This window comes from Arvicola amphibius, chromosome 1 (genome assembly GCF_903992535.2).
Source record: "Arvicola amphibius chromosome 1, mArvAmp1.2, whole genome shotgun sequence".
Classification (NCBI taxonomy): domain Eukaryota; kingdom Metazoa; phylum Chordata; class Mammalia; order Rodentia; family Cricetidae; genus Arvicola; species Arvicola amphibius.
In genome coordinates this window covers 194560801-194587664 of record NC_052047.1, presented here as the reverse complement: position 1 = coordinate 194587664, position 26864 = coordinate 194560801, and the positions used below count along the sequence as shown (strand labels likewise).

The window sequence follows — 26864 nt, the reverse complement described above, 5'->3', positions numbered from 1 at the left end:
TAAGGGGGGATATTTCTTATGACTTTTCATGGTTACAGATGTAACTTGGCTTCTGACAATACTTGTTGGGGCTGGGATAGAGGTGGAATTAATGGTTGTCAGGATACAGTCCCTCAGAGCCTCTCAGCATAATCCCAACAGAACAGGGCTCATACCTTATCATAGACCCTGTTAAGGAGTCGAGGCACTGTGGGAAACACTGTGGGTTTCAAAGCCTTCATGTCGTCAGGCAGCAACCGGATATCTCCTTGGAAGAACCCAACTCTGCCTCCACAGGAAAATAAGACAGCCTGGAACAAGATGGAAGACAAGGCTCAGAGCCATGGATCACTGTAGGCAGGGCCAGGGATCACTCCAGGTGGGACCTATCTCCAATGGGACTAAGAAAGTAAGCTATATCCCACAGGCTCTTTCCTCTGCCTAACACCTGCTTCCTCCCAACCCAGATACCCAGGTATTTCTGAGAGACTCCTCCCAAGAAAGGACGAAAACGTATTACTGTTGAGGTGGCAAGACAGATAACAAACTGTGAGACTGTGGGTCCCGCCCTAAGATGCTACCCCAGCTCTGTGTGCCAGTCTAAGATACCACCCTTCCTAAGAAACACTCATCTGTGGCACTAAGAAAACCCGCCACCAGTTAAAAGAGAAAAACGTGCCTTCAGTTAAGACCATCGCAATCTGAGAAATGCTAAAATATATGTGAAGTTGTATTAGAATCGATGTGGCATCGTATACATCAACTAATTGTATACTGGGTAAAGAGCTGCCCAGGGAAGAGTGAGTCAAGAGGCTTCCACCACAGCTCTGGAGGCTATGGAAGGCCACTGCTTCTTTACTCATCCATCTGCTTTAGTATGGCTGGAAACTTTGGGGACCTTTCCCAGAAGGGACGCACACTATGCCTGGGGATACCACCTTACTCAAGTGAGGGATAAAAATGTCCCTTGGGGATTGCTGGCCCTTGATCTGGATCAATGTGCCTTCCCTGGCTGGGAACACCTTTTTCTCTAACCCTCAATCGTCTCAAAATGCTCACCCACACCGCAGTAAAAAAGAAGGCTCAGTGTCTGGTGAGTCACCGCAGGGTTAAGGAAAGACGAACAGACAGCATGCACCCTGAGAAGTCAGAAGTATTACCCTCCTTAGGCATGCGGAGTTCTACATGAATGACCTCGGGAAGTCAGGCTGCTACCATGATTAGGATGCAGGGTCCAATGGCATTGCCTGTGCTTGGTTCACTAGAGGAAGGACCGGGACTGGACTGCAACTCCGGCTTTTGAATAAATGTGGAACCAACAAATCAGGAATCCCCTTTCCTACCCACTAGGCACACAGGACACTCACCTGAACAACCCTCTCAAACATGTGGGCCAAGGGAAGGTAGGATATGCTCACATCCTCAGGAGTGGGGTAGAAGATAGGCTATAGATGAGGGAACAAAGAAACAGGATCGATGTTAAGTTTCTCTTCCAATAGAGATTTTAAAACTACCATTCTCACACTTCTCTGAGAAAACCTGGCTGACTCTAACCATCCCGTCTAATTGAGAGAATGTTAGGGTAGAGAAAAAACTTGACATTTTGGCATCATCTTTAGGATTCTTAAAATTCATAGCACATAAACACCTCTGTGTGTACTCAGTGTATCCCACTCCTGATATGGTCTGTAACCATCAATTGCTTGGAACTATATGGAACACGAGGACTTACAGGGACTCTGAAAGACTGAGGCTTGACATATAGTCCTGGAGACGATGTCAGTGTTTTCCATGCTTGGTTATTATCGTGGCTTACATGCCAAATGCTCATGTGTTTAAACACTTGGTCCTCAGATGGCGCTAGCGTTTCCTAAGACTGTGGAACTTTTAGGAGGTGGAGCCTCACTGGAGGAAGTAGCCCAGCCCTACTTCCTGTCTACTGGTTCTCCATCCACCAAGATAGGACGTATCCCAGCTGTGCATGCCTCACAAACGATGCCGCCTGGCATCACGCCTTCTCCTTCACGTTAGACTATAACTCATAAACGTTAAGCCAAAATAAGCCCTTCTCCCTCAAGTAACTTAGGGTGGGTATTTAGTCACAGTGAGAAGAAAAACACAGGACAGACTCCTAATGATATTTTCCTCCCTCTGCTCCATCTATATTCCATAACTAAAAATCTTACAGCTGATTTACATTTTAGTGAGGGCCTCATTTTTGACAAAACACTGACCTCTAGCAACTTGAGGAAAGCAGACATGTTTGAAACAACATTTTGATGGGTTATCATAGCTCCTTTGGGGTCACCTGTAGTAAATCAGAGATGAAGAGAAAGATCCTTAGTGTGGCTAATTGGAAAGCTTTAGCCTTGAAAGAAGCTAAATTCAGTTTTGTTCTAGAGACCCAACAATACTGCTAATAAATTTTATAAATCAGGCACACTAGAACAAACCACAATAAATACAATTAAACCTTCTACCAAATGTTGTTGAGTAAGGACACAACCATCTGTGGAGAACCATCACTAAGTCACCCTGGCTGAATGAAACCATCTCAGGGGTATGTTCTATGAAACCATCCTACTGAAATGTCGAACTCAAACAGTGAAAGGGTAGAGGGGGATGCTGACATTTCAACACCATCTTTAAGACCCCTGAAACTCATAGCATGTGAATATAGCCATGTGTATTCAATGGAACCTATTTCTTATGCTTCTGTTTTTCTGTCTGGAAATCCCTTCATAAATACCTCAGGTTTTAAGCACCTGAGGACAGGGCTAATGGCAGGGTATGCTTCAGGAACCTGAGCCTTTTTTTCCTGTTCCCTGGGAGCTCTGTCAAGGTCTCATGGGCACTGACCTGTAGTTCCACTGGTAAAGCAGACGACACTTAGGCTGTCTGGGCTTGGAGGCTGGAGGAGAAGCACAAGGGTGTTAGTCTACTGCAAACTGAGAGTGGGCTATTGCCAAACTCAAATTCAGGAAGAATACTTACCACTGGCTTTTTGAAGTTTTCTTTGCCTATATTCTACATGCAGGGGAAATCAAGAAGAAGAAAGAGTTGTTGAGGATGGGAAAACTCATGACAAACTCAGCTCTCTCTTTTCCTGTCCCTAACTTCCTTCCCAGTTTCCAACCTGGATTGGGTCCATAAGCCAGTGTTGACAAATAATGGAAGCTCCGGTGAAAAGCAGGTTTCTTAAGAATGCTAATCTAAAGAAGGCAATCTCACCTTCTCACCATTCTTTTAAGGGCCAGTCATCTAAGACCATAATTAAACCTCTTTTGGTTGACATAAATCGTGAACATGCCAGGATTTACACTATGCCAATCACTTTGCTCAGCAATTCATTAATTCATTTATCTGTTGCTAGCATGTCTGTAAGATTAGGACCACTTTAATACTCCATTTATAGCAAGGGAGGGATGTTCTTCCTAACAGATGAAGAAGTAGAATATGAACCAGGCAACCTACATCAAGGGCCAGGTTTATAACCATCCTTGAGTTCTTTCTAGCCATACATTCTCTACTTAGAATTATATATAGCCAGCCAAGGAATCATGTCCACCTCTGTCAGGAGTACTGTAGTCACCTTGAAGAAACTGTTCTTCGAGCTTCTGAGTCTGATTTTTGGCTTGTATACCATTCCTGGTCAACAACAGCCCATATGCCTTTGGGTAGATGCCCTGCAAGCTGCTCATAATGATAAACCAGCTATAGGTGCAAGCCATTTGTGACTCATACCTCAGCTTCAGACAAGGCTAATATCTCAACCCCACTCCTCTCTCCTCTTCTTGTCAGTTCATCATCAAAGGGGTCCATGAGGATGACTGTCTTCAGGCCTGGTGTAAGGCTCTTTTCTACGTTTTCTATCAGCATTGTTGCCTTTTGGGGTGTATCACAGATGACCACAGAGATATCAGCTAAAAACAAAAACCAAGTCAGAGGTCACAATGTACTCTGTCAAACACATGACTTCTTTGCAAAGGGGGGTGGGATTTCTTTAACAGTCAAACCCAGTAGGTCCCCAAATGAGATTATATCTGCAAACAAGATTTACAGAGTTCAAGCATACTCTATTAATTATAAAAAAGAAAAAGAAGAAAATGAGTTTAACTGAAGTACAAGCCACACCCTTTCAATGTTGCTGACACAGTTTAGTTTCTAGAACTATGTGAATCCTTTTGTCTAAGAAAACTCATTCAAACACTTTTTGTCGGGGCTCATTCCTGTTGATGGGCTTTGCAGAGCAGACAACCAACAAGGAAGCAGAGTAAAGATGGAATGTTTAGTAGACAAATACTTTATGATTCTAAATGTCATCATTTCCTCTGATTCTTATCCTCACAAATAGGAGATTTCTAAAGTATGTATTATTCAAACAAATCTACTCAGTCTACTAATGCAGAGACAAAAAATACTCCCATGAGTATATGAAAGGGATGCTGCTTGCCAGTTGAACTTAGACATGTTTCTCTAACAATGCCAGTTTTCATTTATATATTCACATACACATTGGTGCATATTGCTTAGATAGATTGACTTAAGTTTTCAAAGGAAAAAAAAACCCTATAGTTGTACTGTGACTTAGGCAAGTCTATTGCATGCAGACTTTTATTCCATGTGTTTAATGTAGTCTTGTCTCTAAACATGTTACTATCCTATACCATCTTTAATAATTGTGCTGAACCTCTTACCTAAGCATACCTTGGTCTCATAGGAATTTTTGTAGTTCCCATGTAAATGATATCCTAAGTACTATAACATCAGAAAAAATAAGAAAAGAGAAAGAAAAAAAACCAAATTGAAGAATTACTCCACATTAAGAAAGAATTAACTTATAATGTAATATCAAAGTTTTACCCTTGTTGATAACATAGATGATGGCTTCTGCTCCCAAAGTGTCATACAGAGGGACAGCTACCATGGAATATGTGTAACAGGCCAACTCAGAGATGACCCACTGCAGAGAAAAAGTTTAAGTTTAGACCTAGAAGATGACTTTAAAAAACATTGATTCAGACATTCAATTAACCAATACTTATTTGATATATTTATGTTTTTAAAACTTTAGGAATGGCTATAGGGACTGTCTCTGATGCTGCTATCATGGACATTTAAATAAATGAGCTAAGGTATGCACAGAAATAACCAGAAAACTAAGGTAGGCCAGTAGACAAATAAGGAGAGTGGCCATTCCACCCATAAGAGATGTGAATAGCATTATGGAGATTATGGGAGGCAGAGATCACTTTCAAGAGTGGGGGTCAGGATTGTCTGGGATTGCCCCAGCACCTAGGGAAATTGGACAGAATTTCAAAGGACTGATAGCATTGGGTTATGAACAGAGAGGTAAAAAATGCATCTAAATACAGTGGTTAAACAATACATCTAAATGCAGTGGAAACAAAGAGAAAGCCATGCCACTTAGGTCATACATTTACAAGCCTGAAGAATGTCACAGAGAATACTGACATAGAGATGAATATTTAACATTGGTTTGGATTTGGGTTTATTGATACAGATTTAAGTATATAGTTATTATATATACATATTTCTACTCTTGTTTAAAGTATTAAGTTTATGCCGCTCAATTAAAAATGTATAGTTAAAAATAAAAATTTATAGTCAACTATAATAGTCAAACTTATAGTCATGTTAGGTTTTCTAGATATGCAGAGATATATTTCAAATAGATACACAGTCTTCAAACATTTCAAAGACTTACAGAATTTATCATTTAAATGTTTTAAGAACTTAAACTTTTCTCAACAGTGAAACACATCTGCTCCTGTCAGTACCAATTACTTAAAGAGGATGATAATCATTGAAAAAACTCTTATGGAGTTTGCTCTCAATGTGGTAAGACTAGCCATTTGGGCAAGAAACTGTTCTTGCCTAGACTGCTTGACAATATGTTGTATGAACTGGACACACAGGACCCACAGAAAACTGACTGCTGAACTTGCCAAAGCAAGATGGGACAATCCTTCAGGTTTCCTATTTCATGAATGAGTCTGCCACATATTCTACGGGACACAGAAGAAAGCAACTAATGAATTTTGTCAAAATTGGTGGGACAGTCCTTCAAATTTCCTGCTTCACTGAAAAATCTGCCAGACACTGTGGGTCTGTAGGTTAAAGATAGATGCTCCAACATAACAAAAGAACTTTGGGTGACTATTCACTCAGCCAAATGTCTCTGTCATTTCTAGAATTTTAAAAGTTGCTTACAAACATTCCTGCTTACTAAGATAATATTATATCCTTCTGGGGTCTTTGATGGGAGTTGAAGATTAGATAGTTATATAGTTTCCTTAGTCTATGATAAAGATAAATTATATATGAAACTTAGACTCACAAAGATTAACTAGATGATAGAGTATTTTCTTTAATTTTGCCATATATAAATAGACTAAATACTGTAACTGTAATTCTTGCTTGGTACCTGTTTTATATATGCAATTTTACTATGTTAAAGTTAAAACCTTCCTTTTGATTTAAACAGAGAAGGGGGGATGATGTGGGATACCCCTCTGTATGCTATAAATATGTTTTATTTCCATTGGTTAATAACAAAGTTGATTTGGCCAACAGCCAGACAGAATAGAACTAGGCAGGAAATCCAAACAAAGATACAGGGAGAAAGAAGAGAAGGGGAGATGCCAGCAGCCACTGGAAAAGCAAGATATGAGGTAACAAGCCACAGCCTCGTGGTAAAATATAACTAATAGAAATGGGTTAATTTAAGTTGTAAGAGCTAGTTAGTAATAAGCCTTAGCAAACAGACCAAACAGTTGGAAATTAATATTAAGTCTTAGAGTGGATCTTCAAAAACTGGCAGGAGAGCGAAACCCTCAGTTACAGAGTAGTACCATTACCTTCTAGTCGTTGGCCTTAAATAGCAGCCTAGGTCTTATAGGCTGATATATGTCCCTATTCCCTTCACCCAAATTCATGTTCAAACCCTAACTATCAGAATGACTGTGCAGTTAAATATGGACATAAGGATATGATCATAATCTAGAGATGAATAAGATACCCCAGGGATACATGTGCACAGAGAAAAGAAAGACTGAGAGCATAATGAGAAGATGTTCAGCCACCTGCACATCAATGGAGATGCATTAGGAAAAACTCAACTGCAGGTACCTTAATCTCATGCTTCAGTATGGCAGTCCTGGAAGACTGATACACCAGGTTTGATGTTAAGTTCTCAAATTAGAATAACGTCACATGTTCTTACTAGAGCTCCCAAACTGGGGTACACAATGTTTTTCATGATTAAATTAAAAATCAAACTAATGCAACTGGCTCTAGTAAATGCATGCACCCCCCCCCCAATTCTCCTCCTGAGGATATTGAGGCTAATGATTTTATTGTAACATGAGAGTACGATTATTTCCAATGATCTTAGTGTGTAGCATCTGCTTCCAGCCCACTGTGGAAAGATGGTAATGGCCAGATGCCATATATGCCTTGGTTTACCAGGTGAAGAGCAAAGCACAAACTCTGGTTCTAACATTGATTATCCTCTTCTTCAACACCTTCAAGACTGTGTTTAGTCACAACTCATACTGTCTTTCCTCATATGAAAATCAGACTGACTTAAAATGACCCACACAGAAATAGGAAATGCAAGTCCAACCACTCAGACTAGAGCAGCAGACATTCAGCAGGGATTTAATGACACTCTCAAGCCCAATTCTTTCTCACTGGAATAGTATGGAATCTTTAAATAGCTTTGGTAAATCATCAACAAGTGTTAGAATGCTGTATTGGGGAATATCATTTCATTTGGTTAGCATCAACATGGTACCTCTGGTCTATTTTGAGCAAAGATGCCAACAAATTGGTCCTGTGATGGTTTGTATCCTATATGCACAAGACAGGAGCCCAGGTACTCTGCTCGATCAGACACCTAGGAGAGAGAATAAAACTTCAGGGAGGCCAAGATAAAAAGAGATCAAATTAGTTTATGGTACAGCAGCAAAGGCATTTTCCTAAAGCTTGACCTTTACTTGCCTGTTTGTAGGATATCCATCTGTAGGGCTGGTTTGGTTTTCTGTATCCCAGGCAAGGTCCATTGTCTAAAACATACAACATCGAAAGCAAATCAGTTTTAGTCTAACTGCAAATTGTTTGAACCAGACAAGATAAGAGTACCCAGAAGAGGCAAAGACACAAAGGGTAAATCTAGCAAGAATCTGAATTTCTGTGCTGTCCTGGAAATTTAAGGCCAAGCATTTAGGAAATATTACAAAACAGGGTTGTTCAATACTGATTCCATGGCTATCAAAATAAGACAGGCATCCAGGTCACCAATACGCATCAGCCCATGGAACATGAACAAATAGATACAGCCTGTATTAAATGAGAGAAAAAAATTGAGCATCTCTAAATAAAATTATGCTAATAACAAAAATCAAAATATCATCATTCTTATTATCCCATTATTAATACTATTTCCTTCTATTGTTTTTATACATGGTTCTACACAGATGTGCTCTCCACATTTTTGGAATGAACGGAGAAATTTGGTTCTGTGCTTCCTTCCCCAATTTGGTATAAACATTTCCATGCTATTTTTTTTCTCTGTAGAGATTCCAATAGCCATCTGATGGAGGACTCCCCAGTAGCTGACTTTATTTCATTATGGATTTGTATAATGGTTCCAAATTCCTGAGTCCCTCTAAATAATGCTATGGTAAATATTGTCAAATTTATCATTTCAATTTAGAATATTCCCTTAAACAGTGTTTCCTAATATGAAATAAAAGAGTTGGTCAATTTTCTGTCAACTTGACACAAGCTAGAATCATCTGAGAAGAGGGAAACTCAACTGAGAAACCGCCTCGTGGGCAAGTCTGGGGCATCTTCTTGATTAATGATTGGTGTGGGAGGGCCCAGTGCGCTGTGGTTGGTGCCTTCCCTGGGCAGGTGGTCTGGACTGTACTAAAATGCAAGCAGGTAAGCAGCACCCCCTCCCCTGACTCTTACCTCTGCTCCTGTTTGGGTGACTGAGAAGAGGTTACTTTTGGTGACGTCATTTTAATCACAGCAATCGGAAGGAAGGAAACTAAGGCAGAGGGGCTGGGACTTCGGGCGACTAGCTCTGCGCTACTTGGCAGGACTGTTGTCAACATTTACTTCTGTCCAACCAATCGGGTTTTAGCACACTCTCGTAAATGTAAATAGTGCTACTTAAAATTAATTCTGGCTTTTTAGATTTGGTGAGTAATTACTTTCATCTGTTCTAATGGATAATAAGATTGGTTCTTTCCCAATATTTTTCTATTTTGATCTATTCTCATGAATCAGCTCTTCACATACTGTTCATCTGAGAATGTCCTCTAAGATGGGGAGTCTTACAGACCTGTAAGAACGCATGCTTGCCTTCAGCATTTCCACAATTCGGGTCTTACATTAGGCAGTAGGATAATTCAAGGTACAAACATCTAAACCACTCAGGCTGCCTTAAAATCAGAACAAGTCTGGGGGACTCTGGGGGTGTATCTGAGTGAGAGAGTATGGGCCTGTCATGCACAAGGCCCTGGGTTCAATCCCCAGCACCACCAAAATAAATAGAAAAGAATGAGGAGTGACAGCCTAGGAACTCAGCCAGATCGCCGAGGGGAATTCAGGTCTTGCCCAGGGAATCATCACTGAGAATTGAAGGGCAAATATGTGAGTGTCTCAACGGAGTGATGAAGGATAAAAGGAAGAGAAGCAGGAGAAAGATAGCTATTCTGATTAAAGAGATAGGAACAATGAATGAGGTGACTGAGGGAAACACTTTCACTTACAGCTGCTGGAAAGTTCCAGAAGGAAAAACTCAAGCCAAAACATTCCCTGGAGTGTAGCAAGTCCTGATATGCCCACTGACCACAGTCAATGACCCCTAAAAGCTGTGTCTCTGAGCCCACCAATGAGATCCTTTGTCCTGCTGTTAGTCACTAAGGACAGCTACTGTTGATTGCCCGCATATGCTACAGCAGGCACATTAACGCTTGTCTACATGACTATTGCCATCCCACTAGAGTAAGAATTATGAGGGACTGGGCCAACTTGCAGCTCACCTAAGAAGAGTGGGAGTCCATGCATGTGGAGGAGACTCGCTCACACCTTCTCAATACTTCCTGATTAGCCAACGCTGCTAGCAGAGACCGCTAGCAGGTCAGCTAATTGGCCCAAAGGGGCAACAGCTCAAATCTTGTTAAATTCTGTGCCTGTCAGCTTTTGCTTGCAAACTCATGACCTCCTAGTTTAACTCAACTTGGACTTGGGTGGGTTCTAAGGTGTGGCTAACTTTACAGAGTACAGCTGAGAACAATGTCATGGCCAGGTGAATGGACACCCAAAGCTAAGCTGAGTTTTCCCAGAACTCCTTCCTTTAAGTCTTCCTAAGGTTTCATTTCCTGAAATTTTGATTCAATGGAAAAAAGCTTGAACCTTGGAGCACACATTTTAACCAATATTCTCAGATGTGTCTGGAAGTTAAAAGGACTGACTGAATCACTCAACTCCAGATAACATCAGAACTATCATTTTCTTCTACGCATTAGCCAAGCCAGTCCATAAGCCTGCTTGTATAATATGGTATATTAGCCCTACCACTTGAATTGTAATTTAAAATTTTCAAAAGGTCCTGAGTGAAATGTCTCCTCGGTCACATATAACGTGCAGAATGACTGGTTTTTCGGTGGAAAACATCGTATAGCCTGGTCGCTTAATACAAATTCTAAAGACAGAAACTCAAAAGGGAATTTTGATGGCTTTGCCATCTTTATCTGAAGTCCCCAGAGAAGGAAAGCCTTGACCATTTGATTTGCTTTTTGTTCTCTGCATGGAATCCAAACAAAGGCTGATTTAGACGCAGAAGTGTTGAGTACAGGCTCTTGGGGAGACATCTTAAGGCAAGTTTCCTTAAACCTTTCATATTATAGGCACATGATTTCATATCTCCAAAACCTAGGTACCACGATTGAGAGAAAACATGACATTTGCTTACGGAGACTTATTTGACTCACTTAATATGATTATTTCCAGTTGTGCTCTTTTTTTTCTGCAAACAACACAACTTCATTCTTTTCTAAGGCTAAAATAATCAATGTTTGATAAACTGTATTTGTACAGTGCATTGTTCACTTTAAAAGTCATAGCATGGGATCTGCTCTAAGTTTAAAGCTAATAGGTATGTCTTTCTGTAGACAGTGGGCAATATGTGCTTATCGAAATATAGTCTTGTATATATATATATATGCTGTGCAAAAAAAGAAAATTATGGTGAAAATAGGAAAGTAAGTTTAGCAAGTTGTCTTAGGAAGGATCTCCATTGCTGTGATGAAACACCATGACCAGAAGCAACTTTGGGATGAAAGAGCTTCTTTCACTTACATTTCCATCTCCGAGGGAAGTCAGGGTCCAAACTCAAACAGGGCAGGAACCTGGAGGCAGGAGCTGATGCAGAGGCCACACAGGGGTGCTGCTTATTGGCTTGTTTCCCCTGGCTTGCTCAGCCTGCTTTCTTATAGAGCCCAGAACCACCAGCCCAGGGAGCCCATCATGAGCTGGGCTCTCCCGCATCACTAAGAAAGTGGCCTACAGGCTTGCCTACAGCCCAATCTTACAAAGGCATTTTCTCAAGTGAGGGTCTGCCTCTCAGACAGCTCCAGCTTATGCCAAGTTGACATTAGCGACACAAGTGCACTATTATCTTCAATTCTCAGTTTAATTTTTTATTACTGTTTTATTGACTCTCTGTCTTCGTCATTACACACAATAAACTTGAATTGACATATATATATTTTCCATAAATATTGCAGTGCTTATGGTGCAGAATGTCTTTTGCACTAAAATCTTTGGTAAAAGGAAATACTCATCTTAGTTACTTGCATCTCATAAAATAATATTTAAGAATTCACCTGTGAGCATACTTTTGTGTTCTTCCCATACAAATTATTCCTTTATGGAAAGTTGGTATAAATGCTCATGTAAATGCCTGTATAGCATGCATTGAATGATGTAGGAGTGTTTCTATCTATCTGTTGTTTCATTGTTTAATTAATAAAGAAACTGCTTGGCCTGACAGGTCAGAACATAGATGGGTGGAGTAGACAGAACAGAATGCTGGGAAGAAGGGAAGTGAGGCAGTCGCCATGATCGACCCGAGACAGATGCCATGGAGCCAGCCACCAGGTCAGACATGCTGAATCTTTCCCGGTAAACCACGATCTCGTGGTGGCATACAGATTATTAGATATGAGTTAGTCAAGATGTGAGAGTTAGCCAATAAGAGGCTGAAACTAATGGGCCAGGCAGTGTTTAAATGAATACAGTTTGTGTGTTGTTATTTCGGGTGTAAAGCTAGCCGTGCAGGAGCAGGGCGGGACGAAAAGCAGACCTGCTTGCATCCTCACTACAATTAAAAATATGCCAAGTCTACATTTCAAATAATATCTAAAGTCATTTTAGAAGTTTACTGTCACAAAAAAGTGTATACATATTGTGTGTGTATTTATGTATGAATGTATACCACATTTTCTTAATTTTCCTTAATCCATTCTTCATTCTTCTATTCTTAGACACCTAGGTTGGTTCCACACCTTAGCTATTGCAATGCTATTGCAATAAATATTGGCATAAAGGAGTTTCTGTGATGTGCTCACTTGGAGCCCTCTGGGTAAATACTCAGGAATACTATAGCTGAGTCATGTAGTCATTTTATTTTTATTTTACAAGAAACTGAACTTTTTACTTTATTCTAGGGAGAAGGAAGGGGTGTTCTTTTACATTATATACTTAAGTGAAAGTGCCCTTATGTAACAGTATCATGTACAGTGAATATATACAATGAAAATTAAAAACAAGTAAATAATTTTTAAAGGGCTAAAAGATAAAAGAAATCTTTCCTATGGAGGAGTAACTATTTTTGTTAAAATATTGACCTATCTATCTAATAGAATCTAACTGCAACCTAACAGACATAAGCTTAAGTATCAACCTCAAACTTTTCTACTTCTATGACCTTGTGAATGTCCTTGAACCCTGGAGCCTCCATTTCCTAATCTTGAAGATGCACAGTAGCAGTAATTAGCTAGTAATTAGCTGTTGCATAGATAAAGTACATGCGGTAGCTATTGCATAGTTAGTTCATCTTGGGGGTTGGCTACTGCCTTGGTCACTGATACATGGAAAGGGAGGGAGAGATAACTGCCACACAGGCAGACTGATGCCAGGCAAAATGCTGCTCATGAAAAGAAAGAGAGCAAGCTATAAGACAGGCAATTTTGAAAGGAAGCAATGCTGTGGAATAATTCTTCTGTACACTGTGAATATGTATTACTCTCATTGGTTAGTAAAGAATCTGACTGGCCTATAGCAAGTCAGGATAAAGTTAGGCGGGACAACCAAACTGAGGATGAAGAAGGGTGCTGTGGGACAATGGTCTTGTACCCTGTAAGGATTTGTCACTTGTATTGATTTAATAAAACACTGATTAGCCAGTAGCCAGACAGGAACAGGAAGTATAGGCAGGGTGACTAGGCAGGAAGTAGAGGTGGAGTGACCAGAACAGGAGAATTCTGGGAAGAGGAAAGGCTCAACCTGCAGTTATCACCCAGACTCAGAGAAAGCAAGATGAGAATGCCTCACTGACAAAGGTATCAAGGCACATGGCAAACACAGACAAAAATTATGGACTAATGTAAGATATAAGAGTTAATAAGAAGCCTGAGCTAATAGTTTATAATTAATGTAGGCCTCTGTGTGTTTCTTTGGGACTGAATGGCTGTAGGACCGGGCGGGACAGAAACTTCTGTCAACAGAAGGGTGGAGTGAGAGAGTCGCCAGCAGACACAAAGAGAACAAAATGGGCCTGCGGTATTGAGAAAAGGTACCAAACCACATGGCAAAGCACAGATAAGAAATATGGTTAGTCTAAGTATAAGAGTTAGCTAGTAACAAGCCTGAGCTATTGGCTGAGCATTTGTAATTAATATTAAGTCTCTGAGCAATTATTTGAGAGCAACTGTGGGAAAGAAATGACTGCCTATATATGGCATTCCAAAGTGGTACAACTACATCCACATAAAACCTGAGAGAGCTTGGGAAAGGATTCTAAACACACAAAAATGGAGTCAAGTTCAGCTTGTAACCACCTTTTCTCAGGTGGGCTGTTTGCTGGTTGTGAGCATAGGCACATTTCCTTTAAGAGACTGCTTCCTGACTCAGTACCAGCAGCTGGGTGGCTCTTTCAAGAGGTCCTGCTGCAAAACACTTGAATGGGATCTATGAGCAATGGGCAACATGATGCTCGGTGACAGTATAGACTCAGAAACTTCCTTGAGTTGGAGTGGCTAGACCTGGTGATAAAGTTACCTCTGCCATGAGACTAGCCTCTCAAGGAACTGAGGGGGAGTAGCCAGCACCAGCATACCATGATCTACCTTACATAGTAGTTTAAACTTTGCCTATGCAGACAGAACAGGATTACAGATACACAATAAAGACAGTCAGATGAAAAAAAAATCTAAACAGGCTACAGTGTGTTTAAAAATATGTGCAGTCTTGGGAAAGAAAAGAAAAAGGGTAGATAGAGAAAGTCCTTAAAAACAGAGTAATAAAAAAATCTAACAAGCCAAATAAAGATGGGAAATTCACTGAGAGTCTAGATCATGTATGTTATTGTATCGTCTTTCAATTTCTTAGCTACAAAGACATACTGGGTTGTGAAAACTGCTAGATTCAGCTAACCTATATACTTCAAAAATATCTTGACTTCAAAATTTAAGTCAGAACATTTATACTTTTATTTCCACAGGTAATGAGAGGCTAAGGGCTCATTTTAGACTAATATGCATCAACTTTGATCAAGAAAGACTCCCTGAAAACTCTAACTACATACATAAAGAAATAAACCTAAAAGAACTACAAAACATGGATATTTATTTTACTTGCTTAAACATAAAACAAAAAAATCATCTTTGGCTGACTTGTGTACAATGTTCAGTGTATACTTGTATTAATGCAGATATGTTACCTTTAAAAATTATGTATATTCAGAACAGGGGACCAGACAGCAATAAAAATGGGTGGCCCAGATGATCTAGCATATAGGACAGCTTTAAGGATGCTGGCTGAGATGATCCAGCCTCATAGAATACTACAGCCAAGACTTAATCATTAAACTAAATTTTCCCAGGATCCAAAGATTACCAGCACCCTCAAACAACAGGAGGCAGTCTAGAGCTATTCCCACATTCTAAAAAGACAGTTATGCTTATTTATCATCATTTAAGGGGTTATTTATCATCATTAAGAGGCTTACATGTTGTTATTGGTAATGGTAAGAAAAAAGCTAAACAAAGAAAATTATATTTAGGAATCTCAATCTAAAAAGAAAAAGGGGATATAGAAATGATAGGATAAAAGGGTAGATTATTGATTGAATCTACTTTAACCCCAAAAACAATCAATCTTAAATATTTTACATTGGTATGGATTTTGGTTTATTGATACAAACTTAAAGTTTTATATATATATATATATATATATATATATATATGTTTCTGCTCTTGTTTAAGGTATTATGTTTATACAGTTAATTTAAAAATGTAATGTATAATTAAGTCCAGGCAATGTGGCAGACGCCATTAATCCCAACACTCAGGAGGCATGGGCAGGTTGATCTCTGTGAGTTTGAAGCCAACCTGTCTATAAAAACTAGTTCCAGGACAGGTTCCAAAGATACAGAGAAACCCTGTCTTGAAAAAAGCCACAAAAATGGAATGTATAATTAAGAAATACAGATTAATCTATAATAATCAAAATTATAGTCATGTTAGGTATGTTTTCAAGGTCATACACGGATATATATTCAGAGAGTCTTCAAACATTTCAAAGACCTACAGAATATGTCATTTAATAATGTTTAATAGCCTAAGGCTTTTTATGACAGTGAGACACATATGCTCCTGGCAGCACCATTCTATTTCAACAAAGATGATGTTTGTTTTCTTTGTGGCATAAGGAGTTTGTTTTCTTTATGGTAAAAACTACCAATGTGGGTAAAGAAATTGTCCTTGGCTCAATCGCTGATAGATACTGTCTAAATTGGACCAGTTTTGCCAAAACAAGGTAGGACAGTCCTTCAGAATTCTCTGCAACACAGGAAAGTCTGTAAGATATACTAGGCCTGTAGGCCAGAGTTGGATGCCCTAAGATTGCATAGAGGGACTTAGGGTGATTGTCTAGATAGCCTGAAGTCCTGACATTAGGTAACATTACACCCTTCTGGGATCTTTGATGGAGTTGAAGACTAGACAGTTACAGTTTTCCTTAGTTATGATAAAAGCTAAATTAGATATAAAACTTTAGACTCAAAAAGGTAAGACAGATAATAGTATTTTCCCTAATTTTGCAAAAATGAAAGTAGATTAGATAGTGTAACTATAATTCTTACTTGATAACTGTTTTGTTGTATATAATTTTACTATGTTAAAGTTAAAACCTTCCCTTTTAATTAGACAAAAGGGGGAAATGCTGTGGAATAATCCTGTACACTATGTGAATATATGTCACTATGATTGGTTTAATAAACAAGCTGGCTGGCCAATAGCTGAACAGAATGAAGTTAGGTGGGAAAGCCAAGCTGAGAATGATGGGATGAGGAAGGGCAGGGTCAGAGAAGACACCAGCTAGCCACTTAGGAAGCAGGATACGTAGAAAAAGAGGTAGCAAGCCATGAGCCACATGTTAAAGCATAGATAAGAAATATGGGTTATTTTAAATGTAAGAGTTAGCTAATAACAAGCCCGTGCTGTCGGCCAAGCAGTTATAACTTATATTATTAGCCTCTGAGTCAGTCATCTGGGAAGCAGCTGTTGGTTATTTATTAGGGAGCAGGAGGTAGGGACAGGATAACTCTGCCTGCACTGCTGCCTTGGTCATTGATACATGGAAAGGGAGGGAGAGATAACTGCCACACAGGCAGACTGATGCCAGGCAAAATACTGCTGGAGGGAGAGAGAGAGAGAGAGAGAGAGAGAGAGAGAGAGGGGAGAGGGAGAGGGAGAGGGAGAGAGAGAGAGAGAGATCGCTGTAAGACAGGAAGTTCAGAAAGGAAACGTGGGTGCCTAGCCCTGGGTTCAACAGCATGAGACATTATCAAGACTTCATTTGTTCCAAACAAACTTAACAAAGCCTATTTGATTCTTTTTTCAAGGCCCAGGGATAACATGATGGCAGGACCAAAAGCATAATGCAGACATCAAGAAAGAGCTGAAAACATTTCTAAATCTCAGTTGTTAATCCTGGCTCGGGTTGTTTATGTGTATTGACATAAAAATGTGCCAGGAAAGACATTATAAAACGTTCTTAAACAAAGGCAATGTATAGTGAGCCCCTCCAAACACCTGTGTACACAGTACTGGTCCATGCCTGGGTGGGGAGGCTTCTTCTTGTGTTGGTACAGAGTGTGTTGAAACCTGATGTGGAAGAACGGAGTTCTGTATGCCTTCCAGCAGCCCTCATTCAGATAGGGTGCTTTATGCCGCTAGGTACACAGTAGATCTCTGTGGGCTACAGCCTTCACTTTGCTGGAGCTTTAGAAGGCAGACAGGGAGGAGCAGGGTGACCTGCTGGGGTTTCTTACAGACAAGGCCAGGCTTACCAGACACAGTGAGTCCTCTTTGGAAAATTTCATACACCGTTGTGGCATCAGAGAAGTAATTATGGATTAGGTCATTGTTCTTCTGGAATGCACCTCTCCGTGCTCCTCCCTAGGACACAGGACCAAGTTTAGGCAAAGTCTGGGCTCCTCTCTGTTCTCTTTGAAACTTTACAGCAGATATCCTGATTGCTGATTTCTGAAGTCACAGGGATATTTCCTTCTTCAGTCAACTTTTAAAATTAAATTTGTTCATTGAAACATTCATACATGTATGCCCCCTCACCCGCTCTGGCCCTTCCCACTCCCACCTCTCCCCCTTCTCCCAACAATCCCCCCTCCCACTTTCATAGGGGCTGGGAATCTGTATCATGGTAAGGTTAAGGTGAATGGTTTTATTGTAGATGAGAAAGAGAGAGAGAGAGGAGTCCAGAGTGGAGAGAGAAAGAAGTAGATGAACACAGCTAGCAGACTGGAGCTGGCCGTGAGAGGAGAGGCTTTCTAGAGAGGAGAGAGCCGGAGGGAATATACCAGAAGAAGCAGGGTTATAAGGAACATGGGGGAATGGGAGCCTGTGAGACAGAGGGAGCTTAGGGTAAGGAGGACTGAGAGCCCAGTGCACTGGACAGTGAGAGAGCCTGGAGGCCAGCATGGGCTTTGGCATGCTAATAGGCATCGCAGATAACCATCTGTCCTTTCTGCCAGTGCTAGGGGAAAGTTAGGCCTTTGACAGAAGGGAACTGGTTTCACAAGTCTGCTATAGTCCACGACAGCCTTTTGGAGTCTGGGAAATTGGAGTTTCCTTTGGACCTGACAGAGTCCACTTGAGTATGAATGAAGAACAATCCAGTGGGTTGTAGGGAACTTGCCAGTGGCTACATCATTGGATATTCCAAGTTCAATACAACAGCTGCTTCCAACAATGATACTTCTCCAAGGGGAGGCCCCCATGAGCCCTTCCTTCCAAGCTCAGACAATGAAAAAATTAATGTTTTATTTATTTATTGCATGCATGTGTATATATGTTGGCATGTGTACCATAGCACACTGTGGAGTTCAGAAGGCAACTTGGAGTAGGTTCTCACTTTCTACCTGATGTGGGCCCTGCTAGGTCTCAAACCTGGGACGAATGGGTGAAGTGCCTGTTTAACAAATCAAATCAGACCTGGCCGCAGGTACTCCCCAAATCCCTCGGTGTTACATGGTATGGTTGGCATAACCTGGCCCCTAACCTAAACTTCTCCAGCCAAGAAGCTGGGCTGTCCTTTCCTATACAATCCAGGCATTTTGATTACTGAGCCCTTTTTTGTCTACCCTTTACCCCTGCTCCCCCGCCTTTCCCAACCCCCCATTCATCTGGCGCCAAAACCCAGGACTGGCACATATGAGCTCCCTTCTGAGGACTTCGGCCTCCCCAAACCTAGCTGCTGACCGGACTAAGGATCATTTGTTTCTGCTGGTTCCTACCATCCATTAAATTTGACCCCAAATTCTAGGGCCTGTCTTCTCAGCTTCTTCTCCCTCCACATGCTCCAATAATTCTTCCCCTTGTCTATGCCATGTGTGTTGGTGTCTCTCCGGATCCTAGAGCCTGCTACACCCTCCCAGGGCACCAGCCTGGGCACCGGTCTCACATATTTCTCTCAGCCCTGGCCTGGTGGCCTGGAGCACTCTTCCGCGTCTCCCCCACTGCCACTCCCACAGCTCTGCTTTCAGCTCCCTCCTTCCTTTTTCTTTCCCCTTCCTTCTCTTTTCCTTTTTTTTTTTTCAATTCAGGCCCCAGGGGATTGGACTCAGAGAGTAAGCACCTCTACCGACTGAGCATCTCAGCAGCCCCTCAGTCAATGTCCTAAACCTCAGTGTTGCAGTATGGTCATATATCTTACATGTATGTGAGCATATACATGTGAGTATGTGTGTTTGTGTGTGCGTTTGCATGTGTACATGTGAGTACATGTATGTGTGTGTATGTATGTGTGTGTACACATGAGCACATGGATACAAGTACTTTGTTGGAATAATGTCTAGGTGTGTGTTCCACGGCACATGTATGGGGGCATTCTTTCACGGGATGAGCTCAGACCACCAGCCGGCTTAACAACATCTCCATCCACTGAGCATTTCACTAGCAAAAGCAGATGTCTTCTCAGAGTTGGCAGACAACTGTCTGAATCTGGCCTGCCTTCGTTTTTATGAATAAAGTTTTATTGAACACAGTCCAGCTGCTCATTATTTACATGTTGCTGTTGCTTTCAGTTTATCCCAGCATGAAGTGGTTGTAACAGACACATACAACCCATAAAACCTACACAATTTGTGCCTTCTTCTTCCAGAAGTGTCCTTGCTGTAGGGGAATCGAAAGGTGAAAGCAAACCCTACTAAGAAGAGGCGGAGGAACCTAGAAGGGCAAGGTTGATCCCTGGGCATAAAGAGGAGCTTCACTGAAGGGCATTAAGAGGATGGAGGCGTTTCAAGACAGAAGTGTCAAATCCATGAGAAATGGGGCAGGGGAAGGGAAACTATGCGAAGGCCAGGAGGGGCCCCTGGCCATGGGGAAGGATTCTCTTTACTCTGAAGGGGAATAGGATGAAAATGGATGGTGGCCCCCTTGCGGGGCGAAGGAAAAAAAGCTAGGGAAGACATCCTTGGAACTTTCTCTCAGAGGGCAGGAGGGAGCTGAACATCCGTGTATAAAACAGAGGAATGAACCTGTTCAACTTGCGCCAGTGTTGGTGACGATTAATGAAAACTTAGAACTCAAGAAAACAACTTCTTTCCCATTGCCAAACCCTGGATGTTTCCATGCTGCTGGTCCTAGCAAAGTGTCTCTCCAAACAGTTAGACAGTAATTATTTTAGGCTTCATAGGACATATATAAACTTCCCTTTATGAATAATTGATCCATCTAAAGATATGAGTACTATCCTCAGCTTCCCATCTGCGAAGAAAGGGAGTAGTTTGAACCTGTGATCTAAACCACTGTCACCTTAAGGCTCTAGTACTTTCTAAAATTTTGTTTCAAGGGAATTTGCTAGAAGAAGAAATTTACATTTGAAGAGTGGAGGTTCACTTTCTCACAGTCTTCCCAGTCATGTGCTATGCCCAGGTTTTGAATTGCAGTTTGAGTTCAGTCAAACTGACAAGCTGAAGATGGTGGGAACATTACCTCAATCCCCACAGACTGATTGTCCAGGTCAATGAGAGGTAAGACCGGCTGAGGCCTGTTGATCAGCCACAGGAAGATGGCCGTTCCAAACGTCAGGAGACAGATCAGGGCCGGAGTCGGAAGTGGGGAAAACAAGAAGTTAAAAATAAAAAGCATCTTTGTGAACAGCAACAGGAAATTCAGACCTTAAAAAAAAGAGAAAGAAAGAAAAAGTTAAAGGAAGTGGGCATATTTTTCTTTACTCAGTAGTCCTGTTTACAGAGGTGCACACATGTACACATAGACACACACACACTCTCTCTCTCTCTCTCTCTCTCACACACACACACACACACTCAGACTCTCCAATAGAGCGGGGCCTCTCTAGGATTTCTTGCACTGTTTACCTTAGCAATGTCGAAAATAATGGAAGCGTTCTCCACCCTGGCCACTTGACCGTCCTCACACAAGGCAAAAAGGATCAAAGAAGACAAGTTAATCATTTCCCAACTGTGAGAACCAACTGCCTCTTTTTTTGTGGCCCAAAGAGCCTAGAAGGCTGCCTTGGCACTCAGTATATGCTAGCAGGGTAGAGTGTGCCAGGCAGCTTTCCCTGCTCAGGCAGAGTCCAGCTCTTCCGTCTGGACTTCCCTTGGCATACACTAAACAGAAGGAACCTCTGCAGAGGTGACGTCACAGGTCTCACAAGTCAATCTTTGTGCACGGAAGACATTTCCTGCTGGCCAGATAGGCTCTGCCTGCTACTTTCTGTTTTGAAGCACCAAGAGGGTCATCAAAATTAATGGCAGTACAACCTCCTGTGTCCAGTATCCCACCCCACCCCCATCTTAGAAGCCCCAAGGAAGCATTTTTCCCCTAAGATAAACATTTGAAGTACAGAAAAAGGCTGTCCAGAATGTACTCGACACACGATGGACAGATAAGAATTAGTGGGTCAGGAAAGGCTCTTAAAGGGACTGAAGCAACCCAGGTTTCCTCTTTCCCAGCTTTCCCTACCATTTCCAGCCACATTCTGCTCCCATCTACTAGAAAGTGCCAAGAGCATCCCCATAAAGGAGCCATCCTTATGCCTGTCCCCTCATAACTTTCAGACGTGGTTAGGCTAATAGTAGCCGATACTGACTATACCTAGCGATGAGCCAAGGTGGACACCAATTCACAAACCACAACATAGAAGCTTCTAAGGGTGCAGCGGCTTCTGCAAACCCCCTCCCTGGTTTCCACTGTGCCTTCTCTAGCAAGAGCTAGACGCATATACCTTGCTGTTTTCTTATCATTTCTAGGTTCAGGACTCAAGATCAAATATCTGGGGCCTTACAGATCACAGCAAAGGAAGTCCCAGATCTCCATGCTTCCAACTTGACCGCAACACATGACAGCAGCATTTCAGAGTCCAGGCCAAATTGATCCTACTCAAAACCAAAGGGGCGAAACAAGCCCAGTAAGTTCTATCAGATTATGGTCTTAGCTATTTTTAGTTAGAGTTTTTAAGGCAGTTGCCGTTATTTGACATCTGGAACCTTCTTCATCGAAGGCGACTCTTCATTCTAATCCATGAAAAGTCATAAAACTTGGGGCGGGGGCAAGAACAAATGCAAGAGAGAATTCTGGGTCACTGTTCTCCTGGGTCGGTCCGTTGCTTGACTGTGGAGTGGTTTCTTTCCATTTTCTGGAGGAAAACCAACGCCCAGAGGCTGAGCAGCAGCCCTCAGGCTCTGTGTTCTCTACATTGAGGTCGGGGTAGAAAATAAAATCAAAGAGAAACAGGAGCCAGAGATCAGCTAGTCGAGTTGTGAAACAATAAGGAACTATTGTGATTCCCTGGCAGGGTTCTGACAGCTGGGGCTTAGAAATGCAACTCTGCCTGTTGTACAGCCATGCGCCACTCCAGGAATCAAAGTGTGTCAGAGCAGCCAGGTAAGTCACCATTTTTAGGACAGCCATTCCAACACAGGATGAAAAGGAGATGACCCCGGGAAAACTGTGGCTTTGGCAGCATGTAGCAGAGCCAATAAGAAATCTACTTAGTGCTTGTCCCCACCTGGCCCCCCAGTCTTCTTGTAGGGCTTGGGCACTGCTGTTAGCCAAGCTGGATCTTATCACTTGGGCTTTCTCCGTCTGCCCCAAGTCCTTACCTGACCTCCTTCAACTGTGGGGACAGGCTTGTGACTCTGATAATGTTGCCATCTCTTCTCAATGGCAAGCTGGCCTTAAATGGGAGACTTACAAACACTGTCTTCAAAGTATGGTCTAAAGATAAAGTTTCTGTCCAGTGGTGGTGGGGTGGGGTGAGGGTGGAAAGGGGGAGGGAGGGCCAATGGCCTGTAGGTAAACCACTGGGAGAAAGGAGACTGGGAATCCTTGACTTGTCTCAAGAGGGGCAGATGCTGTCAATTACAGCTAATTGTTACCACATAGTCACATGGGCCCAGAGTCACTAGGTTGTTAAATTTCTCCTCCTTAGATAACCCAGAAGACTAAGATATCATAAAACCTCAGTTTTAATGAGTGGGGAGTTTTAAAAGAGATCAGTAAGAACAGGTCTCCTCTTAAATGCTGCCCTGACCCCACAGAGGGCAAAATCCAAAGCTGAAAATAGAGTGGCGTTAACCTCGGCAGCAGCATTGGCCCAGGAAACTTGTGAGGAGCAGCAGGAGGAGCGTTTCACAACGTCCCAGACGTGAACCCAGTCGGGACGGGGGAAATGAATGGCTTACAGCACAGGAGGCCAGAGCCCTGACAAATGGCAGTGCTGGGTACGGGGAGAGTCATACTGATGCCCCTGGGTCGAAAATGAGCTGTCCGGTTGGGGTGTGCTCATGTACAATGTGGCTCTCTCTCTCTCTCTCTCTCTCTCTCTCTCTCTCTCTCTCTCCTCTCCCCCCCTCCTCTTCCTCCTCCTCTTCTTCCTCCTCCTCTTCTTCCTCCTCCTCCTCCTCTCTCTCTCCTCCTCTCTCTCTCTCTCTCTCTCCCCCCTTCCTCCTCCTCTTCCTCCTCCTCTTCCTCCTCCTCCCCCTCTCTCTCCTCTCCTCTCTCTCTCTCTCCTCTTCCTCCTCCTCTCTCTCTCTCTCTCTCTCTCTCTCTCTCTCTCTCTCTCTTCCAAGTTCTGATAGGACTGTGCACTACTCAGAGGTCTGGAGTCACCTTAGCCACCCCCTGCTGTCCTGTTTAATGCTGCTTCTCCTCTTGAGCACAGGCCACCCTTCCTTCTAGTGCTGGTCACCACGTGGAACAGGCCCAGCCCTGTTACCCACCGTCCTCCCGAGATAACCTCCTTCTTCAAGCAGGGGCTTGGTTTCATTCCTGCTGTGCCTCCTGTGTCTATACCGTGCTGAGCTTCTGGTAAACTCTAAGCTGAATAACTAGCTAGTCTTCCAGTTAAGGATAATATGTTCTAAATCATTTCAGTTAACCCACTTTCTCAGATCTTAGACCACAGAAAAGTCAGTCACTGTGGCATACAGCTGTAATAATCCAAGCATTTAGAAAACCAGGACAAGGGGGTTATAAATTCCAGACATGCCTGACTGTGTAGTGAGACACTTGTCTTGTTTTTACAGCAGCTGGGCTGGAGGGACAGCTGGGTTGCTACAGTACTTACTATACAAGCCTAAGGGCCTGAGTCAAATCCCAGACCCTACATTAAAAAAATAAAGTAGGCATGACTGCATCCTAGTATCAAAAAGGCAAAAGGGAGAGACGGGTAGATCTCTGCAGTTCATGTGCAAGCCAGCCTACCCTCGTTGGTGAGTTTTAGGTCAGTGAAGGACTGGGTCTCAAAAATAAATAAAGCAGGGCAGTGGTGGCACATGCCCTTAATTTAAAAAAAAAGATAGATAGATAGATCCCTAGAAAGACAGATAGATACATAGATAGATAGATGATAGATATATAATAGATAGATAGATAGATGATAGATAGATGATAGATCTATCGATAGATAGATAGATGCTAGATAGATATAGATAGATAGATAGATAGATAGATAGATAGATAGATAGATAGATAGATAGATGATAGATAGATCCCTAGAGAGACAGACAGACAGACCAAACCCAGTGGCTCAGGGGGACATTCTCCTATGAAAACCCAGTACTTGGTATTCCTTCATTTAAGTCTTTCCCTTAACTCTGGGGCTGAAAATCTGCACACCAACTCTTCTTCCTGATGGAAAAAAAGTGAAACAAAAAAAGAAACAAGGTAGATGATGCTCAAGGAATGACACCTGAGGTTGTCTTCTGGCTTTCACACACGTGCGCGCGCACACACACACACACACACACACACACACACACCGAGGTTGTCTTCTGTATTTCACACACATACACACACACACACACACACACACACACACACCGAGGTTGTCTTCTAGATTTCACACACATACACACACACACACACACACACACACACACCCGAGGTTGTCTTCTGGCTTTCACACACGTGCACACACACAAGGTTGTCTTCTGGCTTTCACACCCATGCGCGCACACACCCTCTCACATCAATATTTTGGTAAAATACTGAATTAGAAATGGAAGACGGTGGAAAGGGTGGGTCCATAATATACATCAAACCAGGCTCAGAGAACTGGACTGAAGAGATCATGTTTTTCACATCTGTAGGAAGTCCAGCCAACAATTACTATGCTACTTGGAGGAACTGTAGATGATAAGGCAGGATTTCTTTGTTTTCTATTCCTGGAGAACTAATTATTTCCCATGCAATAATGACATCTAAGTCAGCAACTATAAATTTAAAAAAAAAAAATCTGCCTTCTAGAAAGTGGCCAGGCTCATTTAGACTTAATTGGTTTCTCTGTTTTCTTGTTGCATATATGGACTTCTGTAATAGGTAAAAAGCTCATTAAAATGGAGACCAGGGTCTCCCAAGTCTTCACACCCATTAGTTAACAGATTATTCCATACTTTGGTGTACTTTTTGTCTCCTAGAGACTATGTCACAAGTCTAAAACTCCCAGGATTCCCGAGGTGTCATTAGGATGCCGAGTAGGAAAGCTCTGGCCTGGGCGCCGTATTTCTAACTCAGCCTTAATGACCCCTCCTCAGTTATCAACCACAGAGCCTATATGGCCAGGAAAAGCAATAGCCAAAGGTCAAAGGGGCATTGCGAGCCAATAGGATCATTAGTATACCTGGAAGAATGGGGCAGCCTCTCCACTACTGTGTAAGGAAGGTCAGTTAGGTCAGTTAGATGTGTCCTCCTTGTCCAGGCAAGGGACAGTGTTGTCTCAAGGAAAAACAAACAAAAACCAGGTTGCACACGCCTGTAATCTCAGAGCTGGAGAAGCAGAGAATGGAGGATCCTGGGGGTTGACTAACCACAATCTAGCTGAATTAGTAAGGTCTAGTTTCAGTGAGAGACACTATTTCAAACACAGAAACAAGGTGGAAAGATGGAAGACACTTGTTGGCCTCTACATGCACCCATGGGGATGCCCATATATGCACATATATGACCAGGTACATGCACATACAACAGACAAAGTGTGGCATCAGTTCTCACTAAAGGACAAGACAAAAAGGTCATGTATTCTCATGAAGCAGAACAGGAAGAATCTCCGAGTCCAGGAGCTGGAGACCAGCCCTGGCAATATAGTGATACACTATCTCAAACCAGACAAAAGCAGAGAGGAGATCACAACAGCAGAAACAGGAGCTCTCTCTGACTCTCTTACTGATTTTTGAGACCCTAATTCTCATACTGGGTCACCTTGCCCAGCCTTAATACATGGGAAAGTGCTTAGTCTTGCTGCAACTTGATATGCCATGTTTTATTGATACCTGCCCTTTCCTGGATGCAGACAGAAGAGGAGGGGGTTGTGGGGTGCAGGAGAAGGACTGGGAGGGGAGGATGGGTGAGGGGAGACTGCAGCCAGAATGAAAAAAAAAAGCTGAGAAGAAAGAAAAAAAGAAAAAAGCCTTCTTAGGAAATAGAGGCAGTTAGTACTTTTTTACTTTTTAATTGCTGACACAATCCAGTAAGGTAGTTAGGAAAAACTCAGCACACAAGGAAGTCAAAGCTTCCCAT

The 26864-nt window shown here is 42.1% G+C and overlaps 1 protein-coding gene across 2 annotated transcripts in view; it reads right to left on the bottom strand.

The window, feature by feature from the left end:
- The window catches only part of Acsl5 (acyl-CoA synthetase long chain family member 5), a 49730-nt gene that overhangs the window by 11189 nt on the left and 11677 nt on the right, over positions 1-26864 (bottom strand). For both annotated transcript variants that reach the window (XM_038342922.1, XM_038342929.1), the window contains exons 2-12: positions 20814-20998; positions 17651-17759; positions 8005-8069; positions 7799-7900; positions 4843-4942; positions 3724-3902; positions 2974-3006; positions 2839-2890; positions 2214-2287; positions 1347-1424; positions 156-290 (exon numbers count right to left, since the gene is read on the bottom strand). In XM_038342922.1, coding sequence (XP_038198850.1) covers positions 156-290; positions 1347-1424; positions 2214-2287; positions 2839-2890; positions 2974-3006; positions 3724-3902; positions 4843-4942; positions 7799-7900; positions 8005-8069; positions 17651-17759; positions 20814-20969 — 1083 coding nt within the window. In that variant the 5' untranslated portion in view covers positions 20970-20998. The remainder of the gene's footprint in view (positions 1-155; positions 291-1346; positions 1425-2213; positions 2288-2838; positions 2891-2973; positions 3007-3723; positions 3903-4842; positions 4943-7798; positions 7901-8004; positions 8070-17650; positions 17760-20813; positions 20999-26864) is intronic.